Source organism: Drosophila santomea, unplaced genomic scaffold (assembly GCF_016746245.2).
Source record: "Drosophila santomea strain STO CAGO 1482 unplaced genomic scaffold, Prin_Dsan_1.1 Segkk101_quiver_pilon_scaf, whole genome shotgun sequence".
Classification (NCBI taxonomy): domain Eukaryota; kingdom Metazoa; phylum Arthropoda; class Insecta; order Diptera; family Drosophilidae; genus Drosophila; species Drosophila santomea.
Window position 1 is genome coordinate 749,273 of NW_025318933.1, and position 25,728 is coordinate 775,000.

The 25,728-nt window shown below is 40.5% G+C and overlaps 2 protein-coding genes across 3 annotated transcripts in view; one reads left to right on the forward strand and one right to left on the reverse strand.

Annotated features, from left to right (window-relative positions):
* LOC120457482 (protein CEPU-1) overlaps positions 1-25,728 on the forward strand; it is a 628,267-nt gene that overhangs the window by 35,630 nt on the left and 566,909 nt on the right. The window lies entirely within an intron of this gene.
* Positions 16,425-23,068, reverse strand: LOC120457483. Its single transcript, XM_039645037.1, has 2 exons — positions 21,797-23,068; positions 16,425-16,526 (listed from the first exon to the last, which is right to left on the reverse strand). Exons 1-2 carry the CDS (start codon positions 22,818-22,820, stop codon positions 16,522-16,524), a joined length of 1,029 nt encoding a protein of 342 aa, XP_039500971.1. The 5' UTR covers positions 22,821-23,068; the 3' UTR covers positions 16,425-16,521.

Sequence of the window (25,728 nt, forward strand, 5' to 3'; positions counted from 1 at the left end):
TCAGGATCAATAGCCGAGTCGATTTGGCCATGTCCGTCTGTCCGTCCGTCTGTCCGTCTGTCCGTCTGTCCGTCTGTCCGTCCGTCTGTCCGTCTGTCTGTCCGTATGAACGTCGAGATCTCAGGAACTACAAAAGCTAGAAAGTTGAGATTAAGCATACAGACTCCAGGGACATAGACGCAGCGCAAGTTTGTCGAATCATGCTGCCACGCCCACTCTAACGCCCACAAACCGCCCAAAACTGCCACGCCCACACTTTTGAAAAATGTTTTGATATTTTTTCATTTTTGTATTGGTCTTGTAAATTTCTATCGATTTGTCAAAAAAAGTTTTGCCACGCCCACTCTAACGCCCACAAACCGCCCAAAGCTGCCACGCCCACACTTTTGAAAAATGTTTTGATATTTTTTCATTTTTGTATTAGTCTTCTAAATTTCTATCGATTTGCCAAAAAACTTTCTGCCACGCCCACTATAACGCCCACAAACCGCCCAAAGCTGCTACGCCCACACTTTTGAAAAATGTTTTGATATTTTTTCATTTTTGTATTAGTCTTGTAAATTTCTACCGATTTGGCAAAAAACTTTCTGCCACGCCCACTATAACGCCTACAAACCGCCAAAAACTGTGTTTAAGACTCTCCTTCTCCCTTCCACTAGCTGAGTAACGGGTATCAGATAGTCGGGGAACTCGACTATAGCGTTCTCTCTTGTTTTTTAATAAGAAAGAAATTCTTAGGGGTAATACAATAAAAAAAAAGTAATGTTGAGCTTATCTTTTTGCGTCCTTTTTGATGTTGGTGCGTTGCCTTGTTGTTGGTGCTGCCGTCTTAACTGCTGCTGTTGTGGTTGGTGCTGCTGTTGTTGGCGATGATCTTCTCATGGGCTCCGGGTCTTCCTTCTCGTCGATGTTTATCGATGATTTTGTTTTTGTCACTTTTTATTTTAGTAGTCCAGTCAGAAGAGGCATTTATTTAGCACTCTTTAATGAGCTGTTCATTTATAATGCTCTATGGCATTTATTTTCACAGTTTCTGATGTATGGCCTCAAGCACGCCTTACCACAAATTATTATGGTAAACACAACAACCTTTAGTTATTAAAACACTATAAGGTGTTTGTTTTCATTTAAAACATAAAAGATTCTTTTGTATCCTTTTCCTTTTTATACCAGCTACTCGTAGAGTAAAAGGGTATACTAGATTCGTTGAAAAGTATGTAACAGGCTAAAGGAAGCGTTTCCGACGATATAAAGTATATATATTCTTGATCAGGATCAATAGCCGAGTCGATCTGGCCATGTCCGTCTGTCCGTCTGTCTGTCCGTATGAACGTCGAGATCTCAGGAACTACAAAAGCTAGAAAGTTGAGATTTGAGAAGCAAGTTTGTCGATTCATGTTGCCACGCCCACTCTAACGCCCACAAACCGCCCAAAACTGCCACGCCCACACTTTTGAAAAATGTTTTAATATTTTTTCATTTTTGTTTTGGTCTTGTAAATTTCTATCGATTTGCCAAAAAACTTTTTGCCATGCCCACTCTAACGCCCACAAACCGCCCAAAGCTGCCACGCCTACACTTTTGAAAAATGTTTTGATATTTTTTCATTTTTGTATTAGTCTTGTAAATTTCTATCGATTTGCAAAAAAACTTTTTGCCACGCCCACAAACCGCCAAAAACTGTCAGCGTTGAAAACTCTTTCCCGCACTTCCACTAGCTGAGTAACGGGTATCAGATAGTCGGGGAACTCGACTATAGCGTTCTCTATTTTTTTTTTTATCTGGTTTTTAAACAGTCTCTACAATGCCTTTACTTAAACTCGGGACCCTCAAATTACTTCTGGTTAGAAAAGTTGTCACGCGCTTGGAGTCCGGAAGCTGTTTACTTTTTGTATTACGGTGCCTTTATTATGATGCAAAGATTACATTAATATACACGTTACTCGTAGCGTAAGAGTATAATTATTCGTTGAAAAGTTTGTAACAAGTTGAAGAAAGCGTTCCCAACCCTATTAAGTGATCCTGAGAATACTAGCCGAGTCGATCTGACTTCCTTCGTCTGCCCATCCGTCTGTTTGTCTGTGATTTTGGAAACTATAAAAGCTAGTTCGTCAGTCAGCAGACCTCACTGCCCAACAAGCTGTATCTTGATCGTAAAACGATCGGGCAATATTACGGCCACGTTCCCTCGCCTTCATGCGTCCGCATGCCTGATGGATCCTCGCGAGCCGCGCAATATGATCCCCTTTTGTCAAGGTTGTCCGTCAAACGTTATGTCATCGTTTTTGACCTACTCCACTTCTCGCGTCAGCACCCCTTCTGGAAATGTTTACCTACTCATTTTTTGTAGCTATAGATTGTTGGCTAGTGCCATGTAATACAAAAAAGAATTAAAAGGCTAGCATAGAAAAATTATGATAAGTTGGCTATAATTGTATCGAATTCATCTCCAAGCAAAGGTGCGCACGTCAACAAAAATTGTAGGCTATTCACGACTACAAACGTCGCTCTGAGGGCTCTGGTTTTTGCATAACGAAAACAAGGCGGATACTTGCCGCTGAAAAGTAATTTTTATTTAAGACAATATCGAACAAAAAATATTTAATCTCTATGAATGAAATACATTGCCTAGAAGAGGCTAACAATAAAATAATTTTCATTAAACCTGACACCTTTCGGTTACCATTGTTACAATATTATATACTTATATTTACTAATGGTGTAAAAATAAAATGAGCACGAAAATATTTGTATATATATGAATATAGATATAACTCGGGAACAGGGTTCTGTCAAACTTACCGCACTTTAACCCGGAGCGATGAGATCTCGACGCGTTGGATCCTGGGTGTTGCTATATAGCTATATATATATATACACTTCTGTATACTATGTAGTTATGTAGTTCTGTTTCCGTTTCTGTTTAGATTGTCCAGGCCAAAGGCATGAAACCATAAAAATGGCAAATTAACCGTGTATCACAACGAGTGTGTGCTGGTGTGTGTGTGTAGTGAGTGTGTGCGTGTGTGTGAGTGTATGTGGAGTGTATGGTTGTGCTTGTAAGGGCTGGCGAAACCTTTGCCCGAGAGAAGCCACAAACAAAACGATGGCCCCATGTAGCATGCATACAAATATATGTTTCTCGCACTAGGGTGGACCTGCCAATAGGTTTATATATGCATATAGGTTTATAATAAAAAAAAATTAAATAGTAATGCATAAGAATACCAAAAACTTTTGATGAGAATGTCGATTAGCAACAGCTAAACATGGAATACATAACCACAAAGCTTGTAATAAAAAAAAGGAACTAAAATGAAGTTATTATAAATTTGAGTTGATAAAATCGTAATAGTAAAATACCAGGTAAAAAGAAGGCCTCTTATAATATAATATATATATAGTGATGGAGTTATACATACATAACTTTATTGTAACCGAACAATAATAAGAAACAAACAAACGAAAATAACACAATAGAGAACGCTATAGTCGAGTTCCCCGACTATCTGATACCCGTTACTCAGCTAGTGAAAGTGCGAAGGAGGTCTTCAACACTGACAGTTTTTGGCGTTTGGTGGGCGTTAGAATGGTAGTGGCAAAAAGTTTTTTGGCAAATCGATAGAAATTTACAAGACTAATACAAAAATGAAAAAATATCAAAACATTTTTCAAAAGTGTGGGCGTGGCAGTTATGGGCGGTTTGTGGGCGTTAGAGTGGGCGAGGCAGCATGATTCGACAAACTTGCGCCGCGTGTATGTCCCTGGAGTCTGTATGCTTAATCTCAACTTTCTAGCTTTTGTAGTTCCTGAGATCTCGACGTTCATACGGACAGACAGACGGACGGACAGACGGACGGACAGACGGACATGGCCAAATCGACTCGGCTATTGATCCTGATCAAGAATATATATACTTTATGTAGTGATAATACAAATTAAGTTTATTATTTTGGGTATTGTTCACAAAGTTTGAAATTAATAATTATAAAAATGAAAAGAACTACGATTTTCGTACTAATGAACGCATCGACTGACTTCGTTAAAAATTCTGCAGCGACTGAATTACTTCAGAGACACAATGGGAGAGAGAGACTGTTGGCAATGCTGTTAGGATCTGGCTGATGAAATACTTGGCGGTTCTGGTGAAATAGGAAACAGTGTGTGCACTCCCAAACATCTAGGCTGCATGATAATGCCAACTTACTCCAATCCCACAATCGGCCATCCTGAATATTCTTTCGCCCCTGAATGAACTCCATTTTTTTATATATTCGGCTGCAGTCGTTGTTATTTTTGGCCCTTCCTGATTCCCTTCCTTTATTACTTCATAGCGACCGTGGTTTAGTTTTTTTGTAATTTTATACGGACCCAAAAATTTTGGGCGAAGTTTCATTCCTGTTCCATACTGTGTTCTCTTAATGGCTACCAAATCTCCTTCTTCATATTTATTTTCAATCTTTCTTTTCTCATTAAAGTTTTTCCTATTCTCTTGCTGAACTTTTTCTATGTTTTCCTGTGCTTTCTTTCGAATCTCTTCCCTCTCATCGTTCAATTCTTTTAGTTCTAAGTCATCTATTAGGTCCTTTATATCATTCAGCTTAAGTCTCATATTCAATCCTGTCAAAATTCTAAATGGACTATACTTAGTGGTTCGAGGTGGAGTATTGTTTATGATTTGTTGAACTCTGTCTACGTGGCGATACCAATTTACTGGGTTTTCTTGACACATTTTGCCGAGCATCGGGATGACAATTTTGTGTATTCGTTCGACTTGTCCATTGCCTCTGGGCATACCTGTCGCAATGTGGAGTAGTTGAATGCTTTCGCGATTGCAATATTCAGTAAAGGATCCTGAAGTGAATGCGGTTCCTCTGTCCGTAACTATTCTGCGAGGGTTCCCAAAAACTGCTGCTTGCTTCTCGAGTTTTTCTATAACCTCATCTGTTCCTGTTGACTTTGTTGGATAAAGCCAAACAAATTTAGAAAAACCATCCACGACTGCTAATATGTGGTTATACTTCTTTTTTGTATCGGTAAGTGGGCCAACGTGGTCGATGTGGTAGGTTCCGAGCGGTTCTTGAGCCTTGTCGATCGGCGATAGTAATCCCTCCTTTTTTCCGCGCTTAGAGTCAATGATCAGGCACTCTACACATGCTCTAACCACTCTTTCTACTTTAGGCAGAATTCCTGGAATGTAATAGGACTTCTCCAAAATGTCTCTGGTTTTTTTAATTCCGAAGTGACCCTCTTTGTGTGCTGTAGCAATGATTTCATCTACCATCGAGTCGGGAACAACTATCAGTTCATTTACTGGATCCTTGCAAAGGATATTATTTTTTATATAAAAATCTTCGTGCTCCTTATTACTTGCCAATATAACTTTGACGGCTTTTATCCAGTTGTCCCTGTTCTGTGCTTCGATCAAGCGTGATTTTGTGGAATCCGCTAAAGGAAAGCACGACAAACGGCTGAGTGCATCTACGTGTCTCATCTTCGTTCCGGCTCGGTGCTCCACTTTATACTCGAATTCCTGCAATGACATTGCCCATCTTGCAACTCTAGGAGGCAGATCGTCTTTTTTGATGGTCATTGCAAAAGCGTTTCAGTCTGTGACCACTGTGAACGGCTTTCCCAACAAGTACACTCTCCATTTTTTCAACGCATTCACAATGGCTAAAACCTCGAGCTCATAGGAACTGTATTTCTCCTCACAATTGTTTGTTTTGCGGCTCATAAATTCAATCGGGTAAAATTGCTGATCATCTGGGTCCTTCTGCACCAAAACGCCGCCAAAGCCATATTTACTCGCATCTGTGTGTACTTCTGTAACAGCTAAAGGGTCAAACAGTTTCAGTACTGGTGCTGATACCAATAGTTGTTTTAAGTGGTTGAAGGAAGCGATACCCAACTCAGTCATCACGAGGTTCCTATCGTTCTTCTGATTGCCTTCCTTTCGAAGCATGTCACTCAAAGGCTTTGCTGCCAAGGCATAGTCTTTGATAAAGCGTCGCATGTATGACGTTAAACCCAAGTACCTCTGCAAAGCTTGCCTGCTTTGAGGGATTGGAAAGTTAACAGCTTTGATTTTCTCGTCAGTTGGGGATATGGTTCCATTCTCAATCGTAAAGCCTAAGAAGTGGATTCTGCTTTTCAAAATCTGTGCTTTCTCCCACTTAATTCGCAAACCTGCCTTCGACGCTGCGCTCAATACGATTTCCAAAGCCTTGATTCCATCGTTCTCGTCCTTGCTTGGTACGATTATATCGTCCATGTATACTAAGATTATCTGATTTTGAATGAGTTCTCGCAAGACTGCTGAAACATAACGACAAAACACAGCCGGGGAATTTGAGATGCCAAATGGAACATGCGTAAATTCATACTGTCCGTTGTGAGTCACGAATGCTGTGAACTTCCTTGAATCTTCGTCGATCGGCACGTGGAAAAATCCGTTCATCAAGTCGAGAGTGGTAAAGATTTTCGACCCCTGCAATCTATCCAGAACATCGTCTATCAGGCTCATCGGAAAGTTGTCCTTCTTGATTTTCTGGTTAAGTTTCCGATAGTCACAACAAAATCTCTTCGATCCATCCTTTTTTGAGACTAGTACCACAGGCGATGCATACTCTGAGCAACTTGGTACGATAATTCCCTCTGAAAGCCAGTCTTGCACTTGCTTGTCTATGAAACATTTGTTCTCGTACGAAGTTCGTCGTGGTCGCTGATAAACGGGTACATCGTCTTCCAATATGATCTTCATATTAACTGGAGACGCCAATGACTTTACTGGTTTATAGTCTTTAACTAGACTTTCTACCTTTAGCTTCTGACTCTTTTCCAGGTGAGATAGATCGATTTTGTCGAGCACGGAGGACTCATCGATGATCTCAGTGACACGCATTCCTTTGAATGCCGTAGCGAAATCCTTTTCTTTTTCTTTAAATAAGACCCCCTTCGAACTGAACACGACATCGATACATTGGAGCACATCATTTCCAATAATGGCTGCGTACTCCAATTCATTCTGCTTTACTACGTGAAAAGTTGAGGTAAAGCATACGCCATCCGCCTGAAGGTTAATATCAAAGCATCCTATTGTCCTTAGCTCACCTTTGCCAATGCCTCTCAGATGTTTAAACACAGGCTTCAGCCTTAAATCTTCATAGCTTCTAAAAATATCCTCCCTCATCAAGCACAAGTCGCATCCCGAATCGATCATCGCTACGAATGTCAAACCATTTGCTAGTATCATTTTATATATTGTATATTGACTCTTTTTCAACATTGACTTCCAGGACATTCGCTTTCTCATTCTTGACGACAACATTATTTTTCATTTCCGCGCAGTTCTTCGATATGTGCCCTTTCTGGTTGCAATGATAGCAAACTATGTCGCCTTTACAATCTCTGGCAATGTGGCCTTCACTGTTGCACTTAAAGCATTTTCTCTGGCCATTACTCTGTCCTTGTTTCGCTGCCACCTCTTTCTTAACAATTTCCTTATTAATTCCTTTTCCCTTTATCTTTTCGTAAATAGAAATTTCGTCCTTTAGCTCTCTGATAGTTTTTGCGCGATACAGCCCAGCCTTATTTATCCTGCCATCCGGTATGCCTTCTACAACATACGAAACTAAGCTCTCCTCATCAAGACTTATCGATTTGCTGATCTCCATCATGCTGTACAAAAACTCAATGCATGTCTCTTTTGGTTGTTTTTGCCTTTGCCGCAGAAGCTTATGAATCTCAGCCGAGCATAATTTTTTGCCGAACTCATCTTTTAACGCGCGCTGTAACTCGACCCACCCTCTAATTCGGTTTGTGCTTTTGATATAAAGCTTGGCGGCTCCGCTCAAAAGTTGTTTAGCATAGATAAATCTTTGCAAATTGTCCCAGCCTACGGTTACTGCAACGTCTTCGAACTCAGACAACCAATGATTGACGTCTTCGTGGTCTGAGCCAGAAAATGATGAAATGCTGTCTTGGACATCGCGTAGAGTAAATCTCGAGCCTACGTGGTGACTAACATCTTGATAATTAGATGAACCCGAAACACTTACTGCATCCTCACCGCCCGCATCAATGCCATAGTGTTCAAATAATCTGCCCTGCAAAGCGCTCTTTCGCCCATTGGTATCCAAACCCAATTCCGTTAATTTTGCTTTTAAAAAAGGCACGGTCAATTCGAGAATTTGTCTAGCATCCATGTTAGTGCGTGAGCCGTTTACAAATTAATTTAAATGTTAAACAATGAATTCAAAAATATTAAACAATGTTAAACAAATTTTAAAACCAATTTGATAAATGCGCAGCCTCTCGCTCACCCAACCAGTTGTTACGGCTCTCTTCCGCCGCACTTCTCGTCTCTTCAATGTCGTCGTATTTAAGTTCTTCTGCTTTGCGAAATTCGTCTTCGCCGTAACCTCGCTCCGTATTGCGTTACGGATCACGTCGTCGATTGCTCTTACGTCGCCGTCGCTGCTCCTGCTCTTCGTTATTTCGTCGTTTTGTTCAAAAATATGTACTCCTTGTTCCTGGATTCTTCAAAAGTGGGTCCTGTTATTTTAAGGTTTTATAGCGGGTTTGCTCCTCGAGATTTTTGTTCTCGACTGGAGCTTGAGTCTTCCCGTCCGGGTATTGACGTACGGATGATTAACCGGGTATTGACTACGGGTGCTTACCCGGCCACGGTCTTTTTTATACCGGCATAGAGCTTTTTCTGATCTATTGGTCTTCTGTGCCAAGTTTTCCCACCTAGGAATCATATTTCTAACTTTCCCGTATTTTGGGAGTCAATACCCCATCGGTGAAGTGTGCCCGGAACTGGTGTGGGTTTTCTTTTCTTTCTGCCATCTATTGCGGCCGCTGACCTGGTCATCGGAGACTCGTTTTTTGTCGACTTGCATTTTCTTTGTCGCAAACCGCCCTAGGCTGCCACGCCCACAATTTTGAAAAATGTGTTGATATTTTTTCATTTTTGCATTAGTCTTGTAAATTTCTTTCGATTTTCCACACCCACTCTAACGCCCAAAACTGTTAGTGTTGAAGACTCTCCTTCGCACTACCAATCACTACCAGTCGGGGAAACTCGACTATTGCGTTCTCTCTTGTTTCAATATATAATTTCCTAGTCTTCCTACTGTTTTGACTGTCTTTTAGGGAATCGATCCGTACGATACAAGATGGCGCCCATCATTCCGTTGCACAAAGAAAAATGTAGTGTAAGCACATTATTGTACTAAATATTGCCTACAAATGTATTGTATAATTTTTATACCCGTTACTCGTAGAGTAAAAGGGTATACTAGATTCGTTGAAAAGTATGTAACAGGCAGAAGGAAGCGTTTCCGACCATATAAAGTATATATATTCTTGATCAGGATCAATAGCCGAGTCGATTTGGCCATGTCCGTCTGTCCGTCCGTCTGTCCGTCTGTCCGTCTGTCCGTCTGTCCGTCCGTCTGTCCGTCTGTCTGTCCGTATGAACGTCGAGATCTCAGGAACTACAAAAGCTAGAAAGTTGAGATTAAGCATACAGACTCCAGGGACATAGACGCAGCGCAAGTTTGTCGAATCATGCTGCCACGCCCACTCTAACGCCCACAAACCGCCCAAAACTGCCACGCCCACACTTTTGAAAATGTTTTGATATTTTTTCATTTTTGTATTGGTCTTGTAAATTTCTATCGATTTGTCAAAAAAAGTTTTGCCACGCCCACTCTAACGCCCACAAACCGCCCAAAGCTGCCACGCCCACACTTTTGAAAAATGTTTTGATATTTTTTCATTTTTGTATTAGTCTTCTAAATTTCTATCGATTTGCCAAAAAACTTTCTGCCACGCCCACTATAACGCCCACAAACCGCCCAAAGCTGCTACGCCCACACTTTTGAAAAATGTTTTGATATTTTTTCATTTTTGTATTAGTCTTGTAAATTTCTACCGATTTGGCAAAAAACTTTCTGCCACGCCCACTATAACGCCTACAAACCGCCAAAAACTGTGTTTAAGACTCTCCTTCTCCCTTCCACTAGCTGAGTAACGGGTATCAGATAGTCGGGGAACTCGACTATAGCGTTCTCTCTTGTTAAATTTAAAAGAGGCAATACATAAATACGTATTTAATGCACACATAGTGTAGACATATATATCTATATATATATACATAAAAAACAACCAAACACCAGAGAGAACGCAAAGTCGAGCAAAGTAACGGGTATCTGATAGTCGTTGAACTCAACTATAATCAAAAAGATGTTAAAACGTGGTTTATGATGTTTTTTTTTTTGCGTTGCTTAAAAAAAGTTTGTGGGCACAGCTTTTAGCTTGACTGCAGCTGTATGGTTGCGCCACTATACCGTTTAAGTTGTGAACTGTTTCCCAATTGTACATTGTAATCAAACACATAAATGGGCCAAGTTTCCACTAGCTTCACGCTCTGTCCTTATTACCAATAATTGCATGAGCTGGCGAGCTTACGAGTATTCGAGCCCGTCCTGTGCAAAAAAAGCCAAGTCGCCAAGAGAAGCGATTACACCCGGTTGCACTTCCATGGGACCCTAACTCTACTCTCATCGCCTTGACGCCAGAGCATTGACGGATCCATGCTGTCCTGTGAGTTGTATCCACATCCTTGGTAAAAGCGCAAGCTCCGTTTGAAGTCCTTAACGATGGCCGGACATCTGTAAATACTGGTTGATGACCAGATGCAGCTCGTTGCTCCGGCCAAACCGTCGGTAGCTGAGATTGCACCAATAAAACAGCTGATTTACGGGTCGTGCCGATTCGAACGCCCGACCGACCGAGGGGCGCTGCGTGTATCGTACGGCTCGAATCGCGGGAAGTTAGACGCGACATAGAAGACAGTAAAGAACGAGGAAATATATGTATACTAGTAAGATCTAAGAATTTGTTAAATACGTTAGTATTGATCGCTTTAAAAACGGCAGAGAGTCAGAATTAGAGATAATAGGATAGAATCTATAATAGTCAGAACATAATACTCTGTAGGGATCATGCAACTCATAATTACATTTACATTGATTTAAAACTAACGGTACGTAATTTCTAGTAAATCTGCTTGAAACAGTGAAGTTTAGCCGACTAAACAAGTCGGGGCTATCAAGTTCACCACGAATAAGATTAAAAATAAAGACTGTTCCAAGCATCGTTCTACGGTTAGCTAAGGAGGGTAAGTTAATTAACATTAGTCTACTTGAATAAGGAGGTAAGGAGAAAGTTCTTCTAGCTTCAAAGCGAACTGTCGTGTTTTTTTTCTGCGCTCCGAATTTTTTTTTGTTTTGCTAAATCCAGCGGTGGAATTTAACAAATTCTTTAATAATTCAATTTCGTAATCCGTACTCGTTAAAGTTCCGTTCGCTTCGCGAGTGAATCTTTTGTGATAAGTGCATTATTTTAATAAATTAATTCAATCTGTTCTCTTGCTGTCTTTGCGTTTTCTTTACCCTTTCTTTCGTGCGTTGTCCGTAGTGCTGTTTGGTGTTGTTTTTGTACTTAACTGCACGGTGCACCCGCTCTCTCGCTCTCCCACACAAAATCCTAAAGTTCAGACTGCGCTCTTGCGGTACATTTTCTGATTTTGTCTTTTGGTACAGTGGAACATGGAAACCAATGTTGTCTGCTTCCATAACAAATGCCGTCAGGTAATAAAGCCTGAGCAGTCAAAAATTACCTGGATATGTGGTTGGATATGTTGGATATGTGATAGAATGGTGCACACTAAGTGCGCTGGTTTTAACGGCCGAACAAGTGATGACCTAGCTAAAGGCCCTAATCTAAAATACTGTTGTGATACTTGCCTAGGAGTTGCGAATGAAATGCAGCTCTTTATGCGCCAAACTAAAGGTGGCTTGAAAGGACTGATCAGCAGTTTTGGCGTGGCTAGAGATAGTTTTCTGCGAGCTGATCATCTTCTTTCTGCGCTTGATTCACAATTTAATAGCCTCAAACTATTAGAAGAATCTCCAAAGCGCAAGAAAGCCGCTGGTGGTAGGCTGCCTAAGGGGAATGCCCCGCAACCTTCGGCAAGTGATCAACAGGACTCCACAGCTAATCAGTTGACGATCGCAGCAAACCCTCAAATGTTGCTTAGATCGGCAGCTAAAAAAGATTCGGTGCAATCCGATCAATCGGTTGTGGAGGGAGTCCAGCCTGGGATTGCTACAGATTCCGTTTTGTCCGCACTGGTTTCTCAACCGGTGATTCCACCCGTCCCGAATTGTTTACCACCACAAAGAAATATTGAGTCCGGTACCGGCTCAAGTTGGCACTTCAGAAATACAACCTGCAGTGCTAAAACCCCTCTCGGTGGTTCCACTAAAGAAACAAATTTTTGTTTCTCGGCTTTCCCCTGATCAAACATCATCTGATGTACTGTCTTATATACAAAACAAAACAAAAGCCTACAACATAAAAGTGGAAAAAATTAACTTTTCTTATGCTAGGGACATATCATCTTTCAAGATAACTGTCCCAAATGAGCTATTCTTAACCATATGTTCTGGTGATTTTTGGCCGGAAAGTATGATTGTGAAAGAGTTTGAAGCTAAGATTAAAAATAGAAAAAAAGGGCCCGTGGGAATTAAACTTCCCACAAGTGGCCAGATCACTGCCCCATCCCCCTCTACTACTTCTACTTCTTTATCTTCAAAAAACTAAAATCTAGTCTCACTATCTGTTATCAAAATGTAAGAGGCTTGTGTAGTAAGCTATCTAATTTGTATTCTAACAGCCTTTCCTTTGCATCCCATATTATTGTGTTTACAGAGACTTGGTTAAAACCGGAGATACTTAACTCCGAAGTTTTCCCAGGTATGTACACAATATACAGGCATGATCGTCCCTCCAGGCGGGGAGGGGGAGTTCTAATTGCTGTTAGGTCTACCCTCACGTCAGAGGAGGTACTTTTTGATGAGTTCCGTAACTTAGAATTCTTATGCGTAAAGCTGTCATTTTCTGATAGCTATGTTTATATTACGTGCTCGTACATTCCGCCGTCTTCTGAATTTCCTGAATATATTAACCATTTGTCCGCTATCCAATCCGTTACAAACAGACTGTCCGATAGGGACCAACTAGTTGTTCTAGGTGACTTTAATATACCAGGCACTAAGTGGTCCACAGAAGAACAGTCGAATATTCTTCTGCCTATAGCACAACATGACTTTATTGACGGCTTGCTTGACATATCGTTGTCGCAAGTTAATTATATTCGAAATTCTCTTGGTCGTTTATTGGATCTATGTTTTGTTACAAGTCCTGAAAGTGTGTTTCTGACTAGAGTAGCACCTCTTAGTCTACCAGAAGATCTATACCATCCAACTTTCGAGGTGACAATCGACACAGGTACCGTAATAAAAGAGAGGCCAGATAAGTCAACCAAACGAATTCATTGTTTTCGTAAGGCAAACTTTCGGAGGCTAAACCTTGTTATATCTGGCTTTAATTGGTCCGATCTATATTCTTGCAGCATGATGGCCGATGCCATAGATATTTTTTATACTGCAATTAAATCATTTTTCAACTCTTGTGTTCCGATGTACTATCCGTCTACCTCTAACAAACCTCCTTGGTTTAATAAAGAGTTGACACATCTAAGAAATGTTAAGTCCAGACTTTATATAAAATTTAAAAATACCGGTTCTAAAGCTATATTTTCTAAATATGTAAGTGCTCGGTTAAATTTTACCGTGCTTAACGCTCAGTGTTATTAGAATTATTTAAACTGTTGTAAGTTCCAGTTCGCACAGGATCCCAAACAGTTTTATAATTTCGTTAACACTAAGCGCAAAACAACCAGTTACCCTTCCTCGCTATTTTTTGAAAATACTTCGTTAACATCGGATCAGGCAATAGCCGATCTATTGCCAAGTTTTTTCAAACCACATATTCTACGTTACCTCACTCTTACGCGGTATCAAAGTCAAATTTAATATTCTGTCACACTTTAAACGAAAGCTCACTGCTTTATGATCTTCAGCGAGTTAAGCCTGTCTATTCGTCAGGTCCCGACGGAATTCCTGGCTGTGTGCTTAGATTCTGTGCGGAAGCCTTGTCCAAGCCTCTACTAAAACTGTTTAACTTATCTCTGGAATCTACACACTTCCCCCAAATATGGAAGGAGTCCTTTGTGATCCCTCTCCATAAAAAAGGCAGCAAATCGGATGCAACCAATTACAGAGGAATCTCCAAATTGTCTGCTATCCCTAAGCTTTTTGAAAACGTTATCACTCCTCATTTCCAGCACCTTTGTAGGTCAATTATATCACCATGTCAGCATGGGTTCATGAAACGCAGATCAACAACTACTAACCTTCTGGAGCTAACCTCCTTCGTAGTACAGGGCTTCAAAAATAATCTTCAAACAGATGTCATTTATACAGATTTTAGTAAAGCATTCGACTCTGTTAATCATTCACTTTTAATAAAAAAACTTGATTTATTAGGTTTCCCTGTTGATCTCCTAAATGGGATTCTAAGTTATCTGAATGGCAGGACGCAACGGGTCCTTTTTAAAAATTCTCTTTCTTGTATTCTCCGAGTCACATCCGGCGTCCCACAAGGGAGCCACCTAGGTCCGCTCCTTTTTACCTTATTTATTAACGACCTTCCCTTAATCATAAATCATTCGCGTGTACTAATGTACGCTGCTGATGTAAAATTATGCTTGCAATATAAGGAAATTTCTCGCCATTTGGACTTACAATCCGATCTAGATTGCTTTCAAACCTGTCGCCGTGATAACGTATTAAACTTAAATGGCTCTAAGTGTAAAGTTATGACCTTTTATCGTGCCAACTCAATGCACACAACTTACACTTTAAGTGGGTGCTCTTTGGACAGAATAACACATGTTGATGATCTTGGTGTTCTTCTGGACCCTAAACTTAAATTTTCAGACCATATTTCGTCTATTGTCAATAAGGCCAGAGGTGTGCTTCGTTTTATAAAACGGTGGTCAAAGCAAAATGATGATCCTTACATGACCAAAACCTTATTTATTTCTCTAGTCCGTCCGATCCTCGAGTATGGATCACCTGTTTGGAGTCCACAATATGAAGTTTACTCGGACCGCATCGAATCGGTTCAAAAGAACTTCTTACTTTTTGCCTTACGGCGCCTTAATTGGGATGCAAACCTTAGATTACCTCCTTATTCAAGTAGATTAATGTTAATTAACTTACCCCCCTTAGCTAACCGTAGAACGATGCTTGGAACTGTCTTTATTTATAACCTTATTCGTGGTGAAGTGGATAGTCCTGACTTGGTAAGTCGGCTAAACTTCACTGTTCCGAGCAGATTTACTAGAAATTACGTACCGTTAATTTTAAATCAATGTAAATGTAATTATTAGTTGCATGATCCCTACAGAGTATTATGTTCTGACTATTATAGATTCTATCCTATTATCTCTAATTCTGACTCTCTGCCGTTTTTAAAGCGATCAATACTAACGTATTTAACAAATTCTTAGATCTTACTAGTATACATATATTTCCTCGTCCTTTACTGCCTTCTATAGAGAGTCTATCTTCCCGCGATTCGAGCCGTACGATACACGGCAGCGCCCCTCGGTCGGTTGGGCGGGAGGTGTAGCCGTGGGAATCGCGTAAAAAAAAAAAAAAAAATAAGGTTTGCATCCCAATTAAGGCGCCGTAAGGCAAAAAGTAAGAAGTTCTTTTGAACCGATTCAATTCGGTTTTGGTCATGTAAGGATCATCAAATTCTTTGACCACCGTTTTATTAAACCAAGCACACCTCTGGCCTTATTGACAATAGACAAAATATGGTCTGAAAATGTAAGTTTAGGGTCCAGAAGAACACCAAGATCATCAACATGTGTAAGTCGCGTGCATTGAGTTGGCACGACAAAAAGGTCATAACTTTACACTTAGAGCCATTTAAGTTTAATACGTTATCATGGCACCAGGTTTAAAAGCAATTTAGATCGGATTGTAAGTCCAAATGGCAAGAAATGTCCTTATACTGGAGACATAATTATAAGTACTATATTCGTTGAAAAGTATGTAACAGGAAGAAGGAAGCGTTTCCAACTATATAAAGTATATGTCGGGAAGTTAACTGTTTCGGGGTCCTCTGTTGCCGCGTTCCGCCCGCGAGTCGTACACTTCCTCGGTTGCGACATATTCACGCGTCTGCTTTCTCAGAGTTTTCAAACATAAGTGCCTCGTGTACATTTCAACATCGCTCCATCTCGCTTGATACATGCTGGTCCGAACTCACCACAGGACAAGCATTTGTCTCACTCTAACGCATCGTCGAACCGAGGCTATGTAGAACAGAGCAAAATCCGTTAAACTCGCATAACGGAACTCAGCGAACCGCGATCAAAAAGAAACGAAGACAAGAACAGCTCGATACGAATTTTATTTATTAGAGATGGAACATAGAAAATAAAAATAAGACTAATAATGATGCGACACGGCCTTCCTGACCAGCACACGTCCTCGTGTGTAATATAAGTTTCAAAATTAAACAAGCTTAATCTAGAAAGATAACATTAAACGTAATTCAGAGTATTAGTAAAGGTTCTCTTTTTTTTTTTTTTTTTTTTTTTTAATTTTATTTTTCATGTTATCGACCAACTCGAGTGACAGAAGTACCAAGAAGATCGTTTGTCATTATTAGCAACACACTAGGACAATTCAACCTGCCACGCCGCCAGTCACCAGACATCAAATAAGTCAACACAGTAACACGTGTACCTACTAGCACTGGCAACTTGGCGACGTTGCATGTGTCCCCAATCTCGCATTGAAATCCATCAATGCCTCTCATTCACTTGAGTCTTCAAACAACTCAGTAACTTTCCGCTCACATTGGCATCCACCAACGGATTTCTAACGTCTCTTTCAACGTTTTCATCCACATTGGCATCCACCAACGGATTTCTAACGTCTCTTTCAACGTTTTCATCCACATTGGAATCCACCAAGGGATTTCTAACGTCTCTTTCAACGTTTTCATGATCGTCACATAGATCTAACTCTTTGGGGATCTCCTCTGTTGGCATACTGCGCAAAGCTTCATGTGGGTACTTATAAGTCCGCTTATTAGTTAAAGATTTTAAAATATAACGATCTCCCTCAAGTACCTCTGTCACAAGGAAAGGTCCTTTATACTTTTGGTCTAATTTTGTTTGGTGCCTTTCTTCGTTCTTAAGTAAAACATAATCGCCAACACTAAAGTTATCAAATTTGGCTTTGTGCTTATCGAATCTAGTTTTTTCATACAAGGCGTTCTTTTTAATATTTTCTCTCGCGATATTTCTTATAATATTTACATCGACTTTATTAACTTGTTCACATATTGGTAACATATTAAATGGTCTACATTCTTTTCCGATTAGTAATTCAAGAGGACTGGCTTTCGTTATGCGATTTGTAGTACAATTTATAGCTAGTTGTATCTCTCCTAAGGCATCTTGCCAAGAACGATGGCTGCTCTCTACCGCCGTAAGCATGCGTTTAAGCACACTCATAACGCGTTCTACCTGTCCATTGGCACGACTAGCCCCTGTTGCAATTAAGTGTAGTTGAATTTTTTGCATGGAACAAAATTCACTGAAACAAGAGCCTGTAAAGCATTTACCCTGATCTGCAATGATTCGTGTTGGTACACCGAATACGGAAATTGAAGCCTTCAAGGCGTCTATACAACTTTCACTATTAATGGTTACCGTGTGATGCAAAGAAACAAACTTTGTAAACGCGTCAATCAGAACGATAATATATTCCTTTTGATCCCTCTTGCCGCTTAATTTTCCCGTAATATCTATATGGATCGTGTGCCATGGAATTTCTACTTTTGGTATGGGGTGGAGTTCGATTGGCAATTTTCCTGACGGAGGCTTAGTTAACTTACACGTAATGCAATTATCAACGAACTTACGAACATATTTGGCCATGTTCTCAAACCAGTAAAATTCGTACATTTTGTCTAAAGTCTTTTCCCACCCAAGATGTACAACTGCTTCATGGACATGGTTCACTACTGACCATCTGAATGATCTGGGGACAACTGGCAGGCAACGAGTTTTACCGTTCCTTTGAATTTTGCGAAAAAGCATTTTCGAGCGTATTTCATAACTTTTTGCCAAGCTCTCACCCAATTCATTGTTCTGTATTTTAACAACAATCGTGGAAATCTCTGAATCCTTTTGTTGTTCAGTAATAACCCGAGCAGTTGGCAGTGGATTGCGTGACAAGAAATCAACATGTGCCATTTTGGCACCAGGTCTATATTCTATGTCAAAGTCGAAGGACTGCATATATGCCCACCAACGGTGTACTCTCGGCGTTAGTTCAGTCTTGTTGCGAGTAGCTTTTAGGGAATTACAGTCTGTAAAAACAACAAATCGTCGCCCATGTAAATAGTGACGAAAGTGTCTCATGGAGTTATACACAGCTAAAGTTTCAAGCTCGTACGAATGATATCGAGATTCCGTCAAGGATGTTTGTTTGCTGTAATACTCAACTACACGACGTTTATTATCTATTTTGTGGAGTAGAATTGCTCCGTAGCCATCCATACTGGCATCTGTATGCAGTTCAATGGGGTGCCGAGGATCGAAGATAACAAGGACGGGCTCATTTGTAAGCAATTTAGTGACTTTTTGACGAATTTGTTCGTGTTCAAGTTTCCATTCAAATATTTTGTTTTTGCAGGTCAGTCTATATAAGGGTTTCATGATTTCTGAAAACTTTGGCACAAACTGCCTAAAATAAGAGGCTAGGCCAATAAATTGTCTTACTTGGGTAACAGACTGCGGAGGTGGTAAAGCGACTAATGCTTTTATCTTAGATGGATTTGGTCTTATTTCGCCCTCTTTTACCACAAACCCCAGATATTCAACGCAAGATTTCAGGAATGAACATTTTCCGATATTAAAAGAAAACCCAGCCTGCGATAATATTTTCAAAACTGTCCTTAACCTTACAAAAGCTTCTTCTTTTGTTTCTGCGATAATCATTATATCGTCCATATAAACGATAACGTAAGAATGGGCAAGCTCACCCAAAGCTTTCATAACTGCCCGCTGGAACACGGATGGGGCATTCTTTAACCCGAAGGGCATAGTTAGAAATTCGAATTGGCCGTCAGGTGTCACAAAAGCCGTGCGTTCAATTGAATTTGCGTGAATAGGTATCTGATGAAACCCGCTGGCCATATCCAAGCAACTAAAGAAACTTGCTCCACGCAACCTAGATATTTGGTCACTAATTAGTGGTAAGGGATATTTTTCTGCAACTGTGTTTGTATTTAGTTCGCGGTAATCCACGCAAAGACGATCAGAACCATTTTTCTTTTTAACCAGTAAAACTGGACTGGCGAACGGTGAGCTGCTAGGACGGATGATGTTAGCTAACAGCAGCTCATTAACCTTGTTTCGGACAATTTGTTTTTCCTCTATACTAAGTCGGTACGGTCGTCTGTGTACAGTTTTTATTGGATCAATTAAGCGTACTTCTAATTCGCCAGTTGTAACACGATTTTTGGGAAAACCGTCTATAAATGAGTCACAGAATTCATTCAAAAGATTTACCAAGATTTTCCTATCCTCGCCACACAATTCGGTATTAACATTTTCAAGATTAAAACAAGAGAGAACGCTATAGTCGAGTTCCCCGACTATCTGATACCCGTTACTCAGCTAGTGGAAGGGAGAAGGAGAGTCTTAAACACAGTTTTTGGCGGTTTGTAGGCGTTATAGTGGGCGTGGCAGAAAGTTTTTTGCCAAATCGGTAGAAATTTACAAGACTAATACAAAAATGAAAAAATATCAAAACATTTTTCAAAAGTGTGGGCGTAGCAGCTTTGGGCGGTTTGTGGGCGTTATAGTGGGCGTGGCAGAAAGTTTTTTGGCAAATCGATAGAAATTTAGAAGACTAATACAAAAATGAAAAAATATCAAAACATTTTTCAAAAGTGTGGGCGTGGCAGCTTTGGGCGGTTTGTGGGCGTTAGAGTGGGCGTGGCAAAACTTTTTTTGACAAATCGATAGAAATTTACAAGACCAATACAAAAATGAAAAAATATCAAAACATTTTTCAAAAGTGTGGGCGTGGCAGTTTTGGGCGGTTTGTGGGCGTTAGAGTGGGCGTGGCAGCATGATTCGACAAACTTGCGCTGCGTCTATGTCCCTGGAGTCTGTATGCTTAATCTCAACTTTCTAGCTTTTGTAGTTCCTGAGATCTCGACGTTCATACGGACAGACAGACGGACAGACGGACGGACAGACGGACAGACGGACAGACGGACAGACGGACGGACAGACGGACATGGCCAAATCGACTCGGCTATTGATCCTGATCAAGAATATATATACTTTATATGGTCGGAAACGCTTCCTTCTGCCTGTTACATACTTTTCAACGAATCTAGTATACCCTTTTACTCTACGAGTAACGGGTATAAATATCAAAACATTTTTCAAAAGTGTGGGCGTAGCAGCTTTGGGCGGTTTGTGGGCGTTATAGTGGGCGTGGCAGAAAGTTTTTTGGCAAATCGATAGAAATTTAGAAGACTAATACAAAAATGAAAAATATCAAAACATTTTTCAAAAGTGTGGGCGTGGCAGTTTTGGGCGGTTTGTGGGCGTTAGAGTGGGCGTGGCAACATGAATCGACAAACTTGCGCTGCTTCTATGTCTCTGGAGTCTGTATGCTTAATCTCAACTTTCTAGCTTTTGTAGTTCCTGAGATCACAGCGTTCATACGGACGGACAGACAGACGGACAGACGGACAGACGGACATGGTCATATCGACTCGGCTATTGGTCCTGATCAAGAATATATATACTTTATATGGTCGGAAACGCTTCCTTCTGCCTGTTACATACTTTTCAACGAATCTAGTATACCCTTTTACTCTACGAGTAACGGGTATAAATATCAAAACATTTTTCAAAAGTGTGGGCGTAGCAGCTTTGGGCGGTTTGTGGGCGTTATAGTGGGCGTGGCAGAAAGTTTTTTGGCAAATCGATAGAAATTTAGAAGACTAATACAAAAATGAAAAAATATCAAAACATTTTTCAAAAGTGTGGGCGTGGCAGTTTTGGGCGGTTTGTGGGCGTTAGAGTGGGCGTGGCAACATGAATCGACAAACTTGCGCTGCTTCTATGTCTCTGGAGTCTGTATGCTTAATCTCAACTTTCTAGCTTTTGTAGTTCCTGAGATCTCGACGTTCATACGGACAGACAGACGGACAGACGGACGGACAGACGGACAGACGGACAGACGGACAGACGGACAGACGGACAGACGGACGGACAGACGGACATGGCCAAATCGACTCGGCTATTGATCCTGATCAAGAATATATATACTTTATATGGTCGGAAACGCTTCCTTCTGCCTGTTACATACTTTTCAACGAATCTAGTATACCCTTTTACTCTACGAGTAACGGGTATAACTACTACTCAAAGCAGATAGGGTTTGCACAGACCTTGTTTTACATAACTCTATTTTATCTATTGTTATAGTAGCACTAAATCCCTGACTTAAAATTTCGCGTCCAATTATAATATTATAATTAATGCAATCATTAAGAATTACGTGAAAAAGCACTTCGAGACAGTAACCACTTATTGTTACGTTTGACAAAATTTGTAATGTACTAGTAACAGTATTATTTCCGATACCCTTTAAAACTACAATGTTGTTAATTCGTGTGCCCGAGAGTTGGGTGGACACAGATTCTCTTACAAGTGAGCATTCGGCTCCAGAGTCGAAATAAAATGGATACGACTCACCCGATGATATCAATGTCCCAATTGGCTCGACTACGTGACACACGTTGACACGCTTCTCGTCGGCTTTAGTTTGGTTTGACAACGATTGTCTTGCAGGGCAAGCTGACGCTATATGCCCCTGGTTTCCACATCTATAGCAAGTAATTGACCCAGGTTTAGAGTCAGATAAGCGCCCAATACTCGAACTAGATCCTTGTTGATTCTTTAAGTTGTTTTTCACGGAGCGGCAGTCAGCTATCTTGTGGCCAATTTTTCCACAAAAGTGGCACTTAACATTTGGGTGTAGGCGAGCTCTTTTGCTGGTAGAATTTTCTGGAACGGGATGGTCCTTCCTCTTGCCATACGAAAACGCTCTTAGCTCGTTCTGCAACTCGTTGCGTGTTTTGACAGTAGTTGTGAACACAGTGCGTTGCAGCCTACCATCTATATTTGCAGCATGTGCCAGGGCAACAGACACTGCAATTTCTTCTGCGGTCATAGACTTCCATTTTGCCATAAGTGTTGTTATTAATCGGCTACCATACAGCGCAAGACATTCGCCGTCGTTTGGCCGCCCGTTTAATACATTAAAGACTGTTGCTGCTGGCGTCTCATTGCCTTCATACTGCTGAAGGAACATTTCTTGGAATTGGCTCCAAGTCATTCCGGCGAAACAAATTTGTGACAGCCAATTAGAAGCACTGCCCTCCAATGATTTGGTTAAGGCCATGAGCAAAGCACTGCCATCCAGAGGATTTTCTCCTACAATAAGGTCCACTGTAGAGCACCAAGTGGCTGCACTTGAACCGGCGGACTCAGGGTTGAACTTGGGTAGTACAACTACTTGTGTAGTCTGCGAGCCCCTCACGGCATTCACAATTTCCAATAGATTACGATGCTGCATTTCCAAAATTGTGGACAGGCGATCATCAGTGATGGCTTGGGGCTGAGGCGATCCCACTTCTGATGTCGGGAAGTTAACTGTTTCGGGGTCCTCTGTTGCCGCGTTCCGCCCGCGAGTCGTACACTTCCTCGGTTGCGACATATTCACGCGTCTGCTTTCTCAGAGTTTTCAAACATAAGTGCCTCGTGTACATTTCAACATCGCTCCATCTCGCTTGATACATGCTGGTCCGAACTCACCACAGGACAAGCATTTGTCTCACTCTAACGCATCGTCGAACCGAGGCTATGTAGAACAGAGCAAAATCCGTTAAACTCGCATAACGGAACTCAGCGAACCGCGATCAAAAAGAAACGAAGACAAGAACAGCTCGATACGAATTTTATTTATTAGAGATGGAACATAGAAAATAAAAATAAGACTAATAATGATGCGACATATATATATTCTTGATCAGGATCAATAGCCGAGTCGATCTGGCCATGTCCGTCTGTCCGTCCGTCTTTCCGTCCATCTGTCCGTCCGTCTATCCGGAACTACCAGGAACTATCCAGGACTATGAGGAACTACAAAAGCTAGAAAGTTGAGATTAAGCATACAGAATCCAGAGACATAGAAGCAGCGCAAGTTTGTCGATTCATGTTGCCACACCCACTCTAACGCCCAAAACTGCAACGCTTTTAATAGTAATTCAATATTTTTAAGTTCTTATTGTTAACAGAGTAATGTCAATAAATATCTTAAGACTTTTTGTATAAATGATCTTTTTTAAAATACAACTCTTATTAAACTCAATGTGGTAGAACTTCTTTCATAAATTTTAACATATTTTTCTCATAGTCATTCGTTTTAATTGTATGGGATATTTCGTATGTGATTTGACAATTGATTCTATAATGACTAATTGTATTTTGAATACATTCTAATGAAATCATTATTATCCGATTCGGCACTATGAATTGTTTGCAATTCATAAACTTCTCTATTAAACAAATGCAGCAGTTCACCTTCTGATGAATTAGTTTGCAGCTTTGTAGGGTCTTTGTCAAGTTCTAACGTTTTTTCTCGAGCTAAAGTATCTTAATTAATTACTTTAATTTAATTGAATTTTCCACCTCTTTAATTATTCCCGTTACTCGTAGAGTAAAGGGGTATACTAGATTCGTTGAAAAGTATGTAACAGGCAGAAGGAAGCCTTTCCGACCATATAAAGTATATATATTCTTGATCAGGATCAATAGCCGAGTCGATCTGGCCTAGTCCGTCCGTCCGTATGAACGTCGAGATCTCAGGAACTACAAAAGCTAGAAAGTTGAGATTAAGCATACAGACTCCAGGGACATAGACGCAGCGCAAGTTTGTCGAATCATGCTGCCACGCCCACTCTAACGCCCACAAACCGCCCAAAACTGCCACGCCCACACTTTTGAAAAATGTTTTAATATTTTTTCATTTTTGTTTTTGTTTTGTTATAAATTTCTATCGATTTGTCAACTTTTTGCCACGCCCACTCTAACGCCCACAAACCTCCCAAAGCTGCCACTCCTACACTTTTGAAAAATGTTTTGATTTTTTTCATTTTAGTATTAGTCTTGTAAATTTCTATCGATTTGCCAAAAAACTTTTTGCCACGCCCACTCTAACGCCCACAAACCGCCAATAACTGTCAGTGTTGAAGACTCTCCTTCGCACTTTTACTGAGTAACGGGTATCAGATAGTCGGGGAACTCGACTATAGCGTTCTCTCTTGTTTTTATGTGCGATAACTGCCTGAGGTCTGTGCTTGAAAATTTACATCTGTATGTTCAATTTCCATTGGTTGAGCAGTTTGCTGACCTTGTTTTGACAGTTTGAAGTTTATATATGTATTCGCGTATTCTCATACTAACAGGGACGCTACTTCGATGTGCCACAGAACTTGTACTCGACCTATCCAAATCGATATTTGGAGTATTGGCTTAATCTTGAGTGCAGTCACTATAAGGCTTGCCAAATCCTCACTCGTAATTTAACTAATGTTTTTATATTATTTAGGTACATTTTGCGGATACACTTATTATTTGTATTTTACGCATTTATAAAAAGTGGCGAGGTATGAAATTGCTCATTTTCTTATGAACAATTTATAACCAAATTTTATTTCAGTGCCTATTTAGTGCCAGTGCCTTCTTATATAATATATATTGTTTGGAAAAAATTCCTGCTTGTTTATAGCAGAAGAAAATCCCACCCCCAATTTGGCACACGAGGTTTTGGCAATTTAGTGACGTCATGGCAAACCTCGTTTGAGTTATTTGCAACTGCGTTGTTCGCAGTGCTGCGGCCGTTTTTATACCCGTTACTCGTAGAGTAAAAGGGTATACTAGATTCGTTGAAAAGTATGTAACAGGCAGAAGGAAGCGTTTCCGACCATATAAAGTATATATATTCTTGATCAGGATCAGTAGCCGAGTCGATCTGGCCATGTCCGTCCGTCTGTCCGTCCGTCTATCCGTCTGTCCGTCCGTATGAACGTCGAGATCTCAGGAACTACAAAAGCCCACACTTTTGAAAAATGTTTTGAAATTTTTTCATTTTTGTATTGGTCTTGTAAATTTCTATCGATTTCTCAAAAAACTTTTTGCCACGCCCACTCTAACGCCCACAAATGTTGTGATTTTTTTTCATTTTTGTATTAGTCTTGTAAATATCTATCGATTTGCCAAAAAACTTTCTTTCACGCCCACTATAACGCCTACAAACCGCCAAAAACTGTGTTTAAGACTCTCCTTCTCCCTTCCACTAGCTGAGTAACGGGTATCAGATAGTCGGGGAACTCGACTATAGCGTTCTCTCTTGTTCTTTATTATTTTTATTTAATGGTCGATCATAATTTATTTTATTTTTTTATACCCGTTACTCGTAGAGTAAAAGGGTATACTAGATTCGTTGAAAAGTATGTAACAGGCAGAAGGAAGCGTTTCCGACCATATAAAGTATATATATTCTTGATCAGGACCAATAGCCGAGTCGATATGACCATGTCCGTCTGTCCGTCTGTCCGTCTGTC

What these genes read in the sequence shown, in the direction of transcription:
- LOC120457483 (XM_039645037.1), bottom strand. Translation starts at nt 22,820, where the DNA reads ATGTCGCAACCGAGGAAGTGTACGACTCGCGGGCGGAACGCGGCAACA.